Source organism: Hyperolius riggenbachi, chromosome 8, assembly GCF_040937935.1.
Source record: "Hyperolius riggenbachi isolate aHypRig1 chromosome 8, aHypRig1.pri, whole genome shotgun sequence".
Lineage (NCBI taxonomy): Eukaryota > Metazoa > Chordata > Amphibia > Anura > Hyperoliidae > Hyperolius > Hyperolius riggenbachi.
In genome coordinates this window covers 242,954,376-242,967,002 of record NC_090653.1, presented here as the reverse complement: position 1 = coordinate 242,967,002, position 12,627 = coordinate 242,954,376, and the positions used below count along the sequence as shown (strand labels likewise).

Below are 12,627 nucleotides of genomic sequence, written 5' to 3'. Positions count from 1 at the left end.
AAAATAAAAGATATAAGGAAGAAAAAAATAACAAAAAACAAAACACAAAATCGAAATGATGATTAAACAATACTTATTCTGAACCAATGGTACAAAAATAACACAAACTATAAAAATAAACAAAAAGATGGAATCCATGAGTGGTGGCCATGGTTTGGAAAGAAAGAAGAAGCTGGAGATCGTTAGGAGAAGATGAGTGTCATCAACAGTTCAGAAATCCCCAATGAACCAATTAAGCGTGGGAAAAAGAAGCCATGCACATTGCAAGCGGCATTCACGGGCTAGGCTGGTGTGAAACCCAAAGCAGGGATAGGAGAAGAGAGTCGCTCCCATAAACCACCAAATGCAGTTGACAAACTCGAGAACTACATCTGATTATCTGACTGAACAGATAGTTAAGACAAATGGATGAAGTTAAGGTACTTGAAAACATGCATGGACGGTACTCAAGATGAAGTAACAACAGCTCTGTTGTGTAAAGGATCAGTCAGCTATGTAAGGAAGTTCTAGCGGCTGCACAAGGAAACCATCGCTGGTGAAAAAAGTGGCATCAATTCCTTTAGTAGCTTTCTTTTTTTCCTTTTCTTTAAATATATCATTTGTGAAACCAAATTACTTAATGTGAAGTAATGCACTCCTGGCAGGCGGACAAATCCTAATTGTGTAGAAGGTGATGCCAGGCCGCTGTCATTTATAATCCAGTTGGACATCTCCCAAGATGACTTCTTACCAAAACAAAAAGCTTGATGTTACCGATAAGGCTTAATTTGCCCTCAGGTTGTGTAGGCAATTTTTAATTTCTTGATCTGAAGAGAGTTATCATATAAATTAAAATAAGACCTGCTACATGTAGGATCTTCAACTTTGTGACTGAGTATTTATCTCCTTCAATCTCTCATTTAGGAGATTTCTTTTTCCATTCACGGTATACCACCTGGTGATTTATCTGAGAAGACTGATCTCTCAAAAATCTATTGCAGTAGCACAAAAGAGCAGTGTAATCTCAAATAAAAAATGTCAAGCTCCTAGAGAAAAAATTGCCAACCTGGCCTTTAACTAAGGCATCTCCATGCATTTCCTTTCTGGATATAATAAGTGATCCAACAACCCTAGTCCGAAGTAATTAAAAATTGAATGGTATTCAGTGGTTTGGGTTTGTCATCCATGCTTGGGCTATCAACGATCACAATCAAAATATCTGAATTTAAGCCTAGAACACAGGATCAGATTCACAGTTGATGTTGCTGCTGATTGAACCATTGGTGAACAGACTGCCATAATAATGTAAACACGTGTACAATAGGTCTGACACTTGGTTCCAAGCACCTTCCTGTCCCTTGTGACTGTCCTTTTGAGCTGATGGAATGTTCACATAAGCCCGTATACACTGGGGGATCTTTGTCCCCTAGCAAAGATTGGTACACGATCCCTTGGGCAAAAAAGCACCGCCGACGCTGTACTGTGTGGACAGAGGGAGAACGATGAGCAGCGTTACAATGGAGCGGATTTGCGTGGGTGGGGGAGCAGTGAGAACAATGCAGCCAGGGATGGTCATACAGGATCTTTAGCAGATGTGGTGCGACTGCTGTACACATGCTGGTCCGAATTCTCTGCTGAAGCCCACCATGTTAGAGTATATATGCACAGTACATCAAGACTCTTATCAGTTGTTTCCAATTATTCTGCAGCAGGAATCACTTCCAGTTCACTTATTTGACAGAGTTGTTGATTTGATCAGTGGTAACTATCTGCCCATACAGTTGATTAATTTCAGATGCACAGGAAGAGTTTATAAAAAATAAAATTCTCACTCTGGTGCCTACATGATGCTATAGACACAGAGCTATTATCTTACTAACAATCCAGCAACCCCCACCTACCTTACAATAGGACCTAGGTGAGGGCTGAGAATATCTACCACCCAAGAGTAGAAAATTATTAGTGTTTTATTATTAATTAATAAGATCTTAAGGGAGATGCATGGGGATCTCTTGAGATGCCTTAGTAAATCAGGCCCATAATTTCCACAGAGCTGCAGACTTGACTTGTAAGACCCAGCATGCACTATGGTAGAGGAAAATGAACCAAGGTTGAGGAGAAACATAGACATACAAAATGATAATCCAGAGAGCTGAACGAGTTAAAGAAATTTGGATTTTGAAATATGTTACCATTCAAACAGTATCATACTTTTTGGGGGGGAGGGGGGGGCTAAATATGTGTATGTTTGAATGAACTCATTACTTAGAAACTATCAGCCAGGCCAGGAACTCAGCTGACCTGACTGCTTGGTCTACAGTGTGCACTCTTCCTATGTGAAATATGTCTCATGGTAGGTCATATGAATTTAAAGTGCTCTAACACCCAGCATTTCAACTTTGCTTTAAAAGATTGCTTACAGCTTATAAACTATTAGATTTTTTTTTTTAGCAGAAATTCACTGAATGGATTAAACATGACATTTTAGTGCTGCATTTAGCTAGAAATGCTCCTCCTGCTTGCATGTTTAGTTACAAATGTATCTATCTACAATGTAACAAACAAACACTGCTTTGAGAGAACAAAGAGGGCTACCCCGGCAGGCTTTTCAAAGGTCTATTTGTATTCCAAATAAAGATACATTTGTAACTAAAAGATAAGAACGGATGCGGATTCCTAGTTAAATCCAACACTAAAATGTCATGTTTAACCCATTCAGTGAATTTCTGCTTAAAAAAAATCTGGCATAATAGTTTGTAAGCTGTAAGCAATCTTTTAAAGCAAAGTTGTAATGCTGGGTGTTAAACCGCTTTAACAAAAACAAGTCAAGTGGCGAGGAGTAGAGTCAGAGGCTGATCAGTAACTTAGTGCTATGGTAGTGAGGCAATGGCTTTACTAAAGGGAAGGATGAAGTCTGAAAGGAGACTAATGCAGGTTTGCAGGAGTATTACGTAGTGGATACCTTATGCTCAACTCTTAGCCAAGAAACAGGCCAATTGTTCTTAAAGTGAAGGCTATTTCTGAGATAAGTCTCTTGGCAAGTAAAACATTTTATACTCCAGTATTTATTTATGAAGAACATATTTCAAAAAGGAGTGGCCCATTTGAAACTTGCTAATGGCTTTATTAAGAAGCAACTGTGGCACTTTACAACCAATGAAGGTGTCCACTGGAAAACAGTGGAAGAAAACCTATTTTGTTTTTTGTCAAGAACAGATTATCGGAGACTTAAGGGACATCTGAACAGAGAAGGAGGAGGTTGCCATATTTATTTCCTTTTAAACCATATCAGTTGCCTGGCAGTCCTGCTGATCCCTTTGGTTGCGGTAGTATCAAGATCACATACTTGAAACAAGCATGCAGCTTGCAACTGAAGTCTGACTAGAGTCAAGGTGCGTACACACGCACTACAGCAGCCAACGACGGGTCTGTCGGCACCTCCGCTGGGCGGGTTCTAGCAGACTGTAGTGCGTGTGTATGCACTGTCGGCAGACTGATAAGGCTGTTCCTGAACGATCCGTCGGGCAGATCGTTCAGGAACAGCCTTATCAGTCTGCCGACAGTGCATACCCACACACTACAGTCTGCTGAAAACCCGCCCAGCGGGAGGTGCCGACGGACCCATCGTTGGCTGCTGTAGTGCGTGTACACGCACCTTAAGTCAGACTTCAGTCAGAAACATATGATCTGCATGCTTGTTCATGGTCTATTGTTAAAATATTAGAGCCAGAGAATCAGCAGGACAGCCAGGCAACTGGTATTGTATAACATGACATAAATATGGCAGCCTCCCCTATCCCTCTCAGTCAGGTCTCATTTAACTCCAGGAAATCAATGGCTTTCCTGTAACTTTGAAAAAAAACAAACATAATGTTCTTTCTTTTAAGAGTGAAGAGCTTGTGGTCACATAACTGTTGGGACCTGCAGTTTTTCATTCTCAGCCCAAGAAACTGCTAACCTAGTACAGGACACACCCTTTCCCCATTGCCAGGATCTCAAGTATAAAGGTGGACGGGACAACTATGGTAAAGAGTGCCAGGGCATAGAAAATTAAGTAGAAGAAAAAAAGGTAATACTGCAATATAAATGCGATTTTGTGACTCAAACCCATTAGCTCTAAAAAAAAAAAAAAAAAAAAAAAAAAAATTATAAAAAAAAAAAACAAAACTTTCTCATAGGAATTAAAAAAAATAATAAAAAAAAATGGCTGAACACCAATGTTAGTAAAAGGGGCTAAGCTGAGTTCAGCATTAAGGCAGGGCTGTGGAGTCGATGAGCCGGAGCAATTTTGGGCACCCGGAGTCAGAGTCAATGGTTTCAATAAACTGAGAGTTGGATGATTTTTGTACCAACTCCACAGACCTGGTAAGAATTATGCTTCATACACACTTGAGATAAAAGTCTTTGGAAAAGGCAAGATCACAGACAAATTTTACCCCCTTCCATGTAGTATGAGAGCCATACTCTACACAGTCTATTCCATGGAGCTGCACTCCCCATCAAATAAAATCTTTGCAGGATGCTGCACACAAAGATGCCCGTTTACACTCAAAAGATCATTATCTGCAAAAGATGCATTCCTGCAAAATGCATTCATAGTCTATGATATCTGCAGATCCTCATACACACCTTGTTTAAGAGACAATCATCTGCAGATCAGAACCACCAGGATGGATTTTCAGATCTGCAGATGATTGCCAGATATGCAGATGAAGTCTGTTAAACAATGTGTGTATGAGGATCTGCAGATCTCATAGACTATGAATGCATTTTGCAGGAATGGATATTTTGCAGGAACAGATCTTTTGCAGATAATGATCTTTTGAGTGTAAACGGGCATCTTTGTGTGCAGCATCCTGCAAAGATTTTATTTGATGGGGAGTGCAGCTCTATAGAATAGACTGTGTAGATTATGGCTCTCATACTACATGGAATGGGGTAAAATTGGTCTGTGATCTTGCCTTTTCCAAAGACTTTTATCTCAAGTGTGTATGAAGCATTAGACTAAGGAGTCGTAGTTGAGGAGTCGAGCGATTTTAGGTACCTGGAGTTAAAAGTTTTATAAACTAAGGAGTTGTAGTCGGATTGTTTTTGTACCAACTCCACAGCCCTGGTAAGTATTAGACTAAGGAGTCGGAGTCAAGGAGCTGGAGTCATTTTGGGTACCTGGAGTCAGAGGTTTCAAAAACTGAGGAGTCGGAGTTGGATGATTTTTGTACCCACTCCACGGTCCTGCATTACGGTGTCCATTAATAATACAATATTGGTTGTACAACCTTATCAAATCTATGTAGTGGAAGGGTAAACTTATTTTGAACAGTGGAGTGTTTTCCTTTTATTAATCATTTTGTTGTCTCTGAAGATCAAGATGAAGCATCTAAATTGCAAGAGCTCTATTCAACTATGCAAAGTGTGAAATTAAAGTTCCCGCAGCAGTCCGGATTGTTTATAACCAGCGGTATAAACAGTGCCATGAAGTGACAGCTGTTAGCATGCAATTTATGAGTGGTGATTAATCAGGTGGTAAATAAAACATAATCATAAAATAAATCCATCAATAACGTAACTTTGAAACATTAAAAAATTATAACTAACAAAACAGAAATTAAATAATCTTGAACATAAATGGATATATATACAAAACATAATTTACAGGGGTATAGGCTCTAAGGATTCTAACAAGCAGTGGATAGCCGTACCTTGTTTTTCTTGATGAAAGGCCACAACTTGCCGCGGGATTTGCCAGGGGTTTTAGGATCGGCTTTCCCATCAGCCCTGGTGGTGTTGGTAAGGCTGGTGTCTGACACGGTGCGTTTAATGGACTGTGTGAAGTCTTCAAAGTCAACATCTCCGGGAGGTTCAAACCCAGATTTATAAGCTTCTATGACTGTCTGAGAGTCCTGAAATAAGAGACATAAAAAGGTCTATGAAAGGTCTCTTTTAACCAGGTCATGGTCCTCCCAAAGAACTAAACATCGGTTTTAATTTAAGCTTTTCCCTTTTTTTGTGTGTGTGTAATTTGGATTCACACTGCACTAAATTGCACTGTCAGGTCTCGGGTGGATCTGAACTGAATTCACATGTATTCACCAAAGGTACATTGTTAAAAAAAAATTAAAAAAACAAAACAAACCCTGGCTCTCAACATCACATGATCTTCTCATGGACAACTCACAGAGGAACACACTGACTCAGTTACAGAAAGAACAGTACAAATGCTCCAACAGAGGACAGCAAATCCTCAGATCCAGCTCTGCGCCTGACACCAGATCCCGGACTCACGCTCGTATTGTTTATGTTCGCAATTTTCATGCTGTGGCTGGATTAGAAACCTCTGGCCTGTCATTAGGCTTGCAGTGTGTGCCAGTGGTGAGGAACACAAACAACCACAAAATGCTGGGTCTTGCTCCACAACGAGGTCATGTTAAACCCTGAAATCTTACGGAGCCTCTTAGAATCATTCACTTGAGTAAACACACTGCTAAAGGCAATTTTCTTTTTCATGCCAAAGTGGTATGTTAAAGGAAGTTATACTTCCTATACTATTATCCTCTGTGGATCCTTTTAGACGACTTATTAATGTCAAAAGTAGTATGTTCCCTTTCTCTGGGAGCTATGTGAGAGTATAAACCTCCCAGTGATTTGTACAGGGACACTAATCTCACATAACAAAATATCCAGTCATTTTCCCAGGGACAGATTTTTTTTAAAAAAAGCCACATCCTGGGGAAAGGGAACCGCTGCTGCCCAAGATGAATCTGGATAGGGGGATATTAAAGGAATCCAAGCAGCATTTTTTCTGCAGTTTTTCCTGGTTTCTATTAGCTGTAGGAGCTTCCATTGCCCCCACCCCCCTTATTTATCCAGGGGAAGGTGTGAGTGTGATCAAGTGTGGCTTCTCTAAACTGTTTGAAGTACAGTGTCCTGTCCCTAAGGCTTCCCAGCTGATGAAGTTTTGTTTTCTCATTGCTTCTGCTAATTACAGCAGTCCTTATCTGCTTGCTCTTTTTCAGGGTGGCAGGCTATGTGAGTAAAGCAATAAAAGCCTCTAACAAACATTTAAATGTAAAAAGAAGAGGTAGAATGGATTTTTGTTTAGTAATGAGGTGCATTGTTAGCAAGTATTTTCAATGTGCTACTGGGATGGCCCTGGGAGCTAAAAATGCTACTAGGTTCACTTTAAGGGGGAGGTGGGAAGAAGTACACATGAAGGTGGGTGCTGTTCTTGATAAAATTAGAAAATGGGCACATATGGAAGAAGGTGGAAGGAGTACTGTACACGGGAAAAGGGGGTTGACATAAAAAGATGTATCGCACATGGAAGCGGGTGGAGCAACAAAACTAAGTTGGCAGGGTTGAGGGAACAGAAGGGGGCATTATAAGACCGGCCCAGGATTTTCCAAGTAACAAGTTTCCCAATTCATTTCAAAGAAAACAAGTAATAACCCTCAAGCAGTAGGAGCAAGTACTGTATTTTTTGAACTATAAGACGCCCCTGACCATAAGATGCACCTAGGTTTAGAGGGCAAAAAACAGAGGAAAAATAGATAATAATATATATATATATATATATATATATATATATATATATATATATATATATATCTTGTGGATTATGCCCCTTTGTACCTCTTGTGACTCCGTGTCCTCCTCTGTCAGACTTGTCTTCACCTGTGTCCCCTATGTGTTGCCTCTGTCCTTCTCGTGTCCACCTTGTGTTGTCCTCTATGCCTCTTTGTGCCCCCCTGTGTCCTCCTAGTCCCTGACATTTCGGCAGGTTGGAGGTTAGTATTGGCAGGTGTTCACAAGTCAGGAACTCCCTGAACTCTGAACTATAAGACGCAGTGACTTCCTTCCCCCCCCCCCCCCCCCCCCCCACACACACACACACTTTTGGGGGAGAAAAGGTGAGTCTTCTAGTCCAAAAATACAGTAGTTTCCTCTTTGGCACAGCAAAAACTACTACTTCTTTTTTCAATAATTCAATTAAATAACATTAAATGCCTACACAAAAGGGGTGCCTCAACTGGGACTATAAATGACAATACAATTATGTAAGGTGCCCATTCTGTAAAATGCCCAATCCAATGCAACATCAGAGTTCCTCTTTAATACCTATGCAGTGAAGCATTAGCAATTACATCACCATTCAGTATTACGAGATGACATGTTAGTAAGAGTTGAACATTGCTGTTCGTCTTCATCTTTTCCATGTGGAAAGCACAAAACGACGAGGATCACAAGGGGACACATATGAGCCACATCTGCCGGAAATGGATCGTGATCAGACACATTTCTCAGCGGTCAGAAATGCCGCAGTCAGTGACAAGTTCATTGAGAGATGATGTGTCACATGAGGGAATAAATAAGCTTAAATCATATGACAAATGTATACATACCTCTGATAGATGAATAAGAGAAACAACAAACGGAGGCTCCCAAAATGGTTTAAACAATTGAAATATGTTTAAGAGGAATGTAAGTGTTAACTTACCTCAGGTAGAGAAACCGATTCATTTTTCATACATTTATTTTCACAGCAAAGTAACAGCACAAACGGCAATGCGTTTCATGGCTTAGAGTCGCTTATTCAGGTCAAACAGTACACACTGCAGCAGTACAGAAAGCTCTAAACGCCTTTCGACTCTAAGCAGTGAAACGCACTGTTTGTGCTGATCCTTGACTGTGAAAATAAATGTATGAAAAATCGATCAGTTTTTCTACCTGAAAGTAAGCCAAGCCTTACTTTGCTTTTCAATGGATTTTAATTGTTGTATAGCATTTCGGTAATCTCTGTTTGTTGTTTCTTTTTTATGTACTCATAAAGTTTGTCTTGTGGAGCTGCGACCACAATCTCATCAAGGCCGAGTGGGCACAGTTTTTCCCCACGATACAACCGTGTTATAGCTCGCTTAAGCAATCCAGATTTGAGTATTAATTTATTATTCTATATTGTAGTCCAAAAACATACTCATGTACTACACCAGATCGGGCACCCAAGTAAGAGCCTACAGGCCGTCACAAAGGGAAGTGTGGCTGAGGTAAGGATATTAGTCAGATTTCACACTTGCTTGTGGACTGACCCAGCGTGGTTACCATGTGACTAGAGGTGGGGGTGGTTTCTGAATGCCTAGGAGGGTAAGGGAGGAGGAGCGTGGAGGCATCATTCTGTAAGGAGGAGGAGCTAAAGAACTATGATCTGCTACAGCAGGTTAATTTATTTTTTTATATTGCTAAATTTAATCAAAATGTGAAATCATTTTTTTCCGCAAAAAATAAGTTAATTAAATGCAGTAAAAATGTGGAGGTGAACTGGAATATTAAAGTGATAGGAGAAAATTAATTTATACCTCATTTTACTCTGGGAGAAACATACTTCTCATTAGTATGTTTTTACATGTATTTTACATTAACTTGGGCCTTTCTGTCAAGTTTTCATATTTGCCCTTAGATAGATTTAAATTTGTTAAATTTGTCATCGGACAATCAAGGAGTTTTTATAAGCTGTTCCCATGCAGATCTAGGAAAATATTTGTGGCTGTTGCTTTAAAATATTACTTTTCCTATCCTGACCTAAGTCTTTGCAACAGGAAAACAAAATAAAATACACAGAAATAATCCATACTATACTATATTTTATGGGGTGGGGGGTAGAACAACAGAACATGACAGCTTTCTCACTGTGTTAAATAACAGGATGGCAGAATTGCTGTTACAACAAAAAGAATTTCTCTACGTGAATCAATAAGCACGATTTCCTCTCTGTGTCGTCCCCTCCACCCGGCAGGATTTCCCCGTACGCGGCAACAGATAACAGCAGAGGCCGTGCAGATACTGAGCTCAGGAAGGAAGTGGAGGCCTGGCACTGATACAGGTGTCGGTAGTACTGTGATGAATGCCCGGCTCAGTATGCTGCCGGTGGGTCGCACGCAGCAGGAGGAAAAAAATCTGCATGGCCATGCAGAGTCTATAGCATCAGCTACAGATGCCACCATAGTCTATAGAGTGATACAATAGATAAGGTAATAAAAAGCAATAAAAAATGGTGCAATAATCTATGCACAGATGGTGCACTTAGAAAGCCCTTAAGCTCGACTTCCTTCTGTGATCAGGAGATAACCTACAGAAAACGGCCTAATTCTCTAAGGGTGTCCATACATCATTTTGCGCACCAATCAACCTTTCGATCAAATAACCTTAATGGATCGATGGAGAATCAGTACATGGCCACCAAATCCATTTCTGTCAAAAATCAGTAGAAAGAATTGATCGGGAATGATGGAAAATCTTGGTTTGAAGGGCTCAATCAGGTGCACAGCAGTAACAGAATTCAATATTGCAACTACTGAGTGACCCACAGCTGGAGATCCCCCAAGTGTATATGTGTCCCCCATTGTTTGGGGGGGGGGGGGGGGCGCTTATGTGGTTGATAGCAGCAATGGCACTGCTACCCAACTATCCAAGAGAACAAGGACTTGTGGTTGATGGCAGCAATGGCACCGCTACCGAACTATTCAAGAGAACTAAGACTTACTAAGTTCAGACTATTTTTTCAGGATCACTCAGCCTCTCTCCTAACCTCCAGCCCTGAAGAGCTTTTGGAAATCTGTTCTTCTCCCACAAGTAGGAAGTAAACAGATAAGAAATATCACAAGGCTGAACTGTGTCCTTCTATCAATTTGACACAAGTTCATTATCGTTCAACATAAACCATAAATAAATGCAGGAAATTCATCCGAGTAATGGAACACAACACACCCCTTCCTGACGAAGGTCATGTTGCTGTGACCATACTGATGGCTTCCTGTCTGGGGACACTGATGGAGACTGCACAATGACAGATGGGACTTCTGGAGGGGGGGGTCACCCAATCTGTCCAGCAAATAGCTGATAATTAACTACAACTAAACCTGTAAATGCTGCAGTGGTCAGAGAGAAGAGGTCATGTCACGTTTTAAAAAGGAGCTGTATGCCGTGTCTCTAGACTGGGCATTAGTAGAAATAATATTTGTAGTTTATACCTTTACATGTTTTATACACTTGAATAAGTTGGGAAATGACCTGAGAGGCAGATTAAGCTCAATGTATGGCCAGATCACATTATATAGATCTATCTTCAATCAAATCTGCTCAGAGAGGGATCCTCTGCCTGGCCACACAGAACTTTCCAATAGATTTCAGAATATAATTTACACACACCCTAAAGTGTATAAGTGTTTCACAACCCTAACACCCCCCCTCCCCCCCTCCAGCATTAAAAGCTCATAAACCAACAACAACAAGCAACAAATGTTGCAGCCTGGAGACAAGCATTTTGATAAGAAGTTCAGCAATGACAGCATCCATACTGTTCTCAATTTAAATTTGCAGTGCAAAAAAAGAAAAGCGTGTGTTTGTGGAGATTATTACTGATGTCCAGAGATTTGGGCTCATTTCCCTTTGACAGGGTGACCATACACCAGAAAGTAGGGTGTAATCTCTCAAACAAAGACAGAGACAAATGAGACAGAGACAAAAATGAGATACTTTGCTATGGAGAGGGAAGGCTCTACATCCCATGGAGCCTTCCTGGCCCTCCCTCCATGCGCTTGTCCACCATTTGAAACATTCAGAAGTCCTTGGTAGGCTCCGGACATTCTTGGGTCCCAAACTTCCAAAGACGAACAGCTCCATACTGCGCACGTGTGAGTTTGCACGCATGCAGTATGGAGCCTCTCGTCTTTGTAAGTACTCAGGGATGCATGTACTTCGGAAGGCTGCTTAGGAGGGCCGAAGACGTATTCAACCAAGATGGTGGAAGAACTCTGCCGGGACCGAGTGGTGGAATGAGGGGATGAAGAGAGGACCAGGAAAGCTCTGTGGGATACAGAGCTTTCCCTCTCCATAGGTATCTCACTTTTTTTGCTTCAGTTTTACTTTAAGTTGTGTAGGAAAAGTTTACAGCATATATGAGGTTTGATATTGTTGATCATATCCCCGATGAGTAGAATAACCATTATTTATTGTTCTGGAGACAAAACTACAGAGAACAGGAAGGGATATCTCTCCCATATAAACCCGGGTGGTTTTAAAAACCTGCAAAGGTTCCTAAACATTCTTTATTCCATTATAAAAATTAAATTTTCGTTTCAAGAACAAGATGGCCTCTGGATAAAGCACCTCATGTCGGCACAGTTACCTACCTGCTTCATATCGATTGACTCTGCAGATTTCGTTATGCCATCTAGACATTTCCCGATGATTGGGATGACTTGGCGGTCTATTTCGGCATAGGTTTTTAGCGATTCCCCCAACCGTGCTATCCTTTTCTCCTCCATGTCTTGCAGTTTCTAAACAAAAATGGACAATTTGAGGCAAGAACAATTTCAACCAACCCGCCCCCGTATCATAAAGTGCAGTGAAATCTATCTGAGGATGAGCCAACATTGTGCATATCAGAAGGTAAAGTTGCAGTGTGTTTTGATTATTCCTATCCAAACAAGTCAAACAGACCTATTAAGTTTATCCTTACTTTTAATGACGCGAGATATATCCAAAAAGTTCCAGCAACCTTCCGGAAAAGAAACAAAGGAGACACTGAGAGCCCAATAGAGTGTAGTATGTTGGTAATCACATATGAATGATGAGAAGGAAGTAAAAGGTGTACTC

At 40.7% G+C, this 12,627-nt stretch overlaps 1 protein-coding gene across 14 annotated transcripts in view; it reads right to left on the bottom strand.

The window, feature by feature from the left end:
- The window catches only part of FNBP1 (formin binding protein 1), a 243,885-nt gene that overhangs the window by 61,129 nt on the left and 170,129 nt on the right, over positions 1-12,627 (bottom strand). For all 14 annotated transcript variants that reach the window (XM_068248467.1, XM_068248463.1, XM_068248464.1 and 11 more), the window contains 2 exons: positions 12,162-12,308; positions 5,679-5,879 (listed from right to left, as the gene is read on the bottom strand). In XM_068248467.1, the coding sequence (XP_068104568.1) occupies positions 5,679-5,879; positions 12,162-12,308 (348 nt within the window). The remainder of the gene's footprint in view (positions 1-5,678; positions 5,880-12,161; positions 12,309-12,627) is intronic.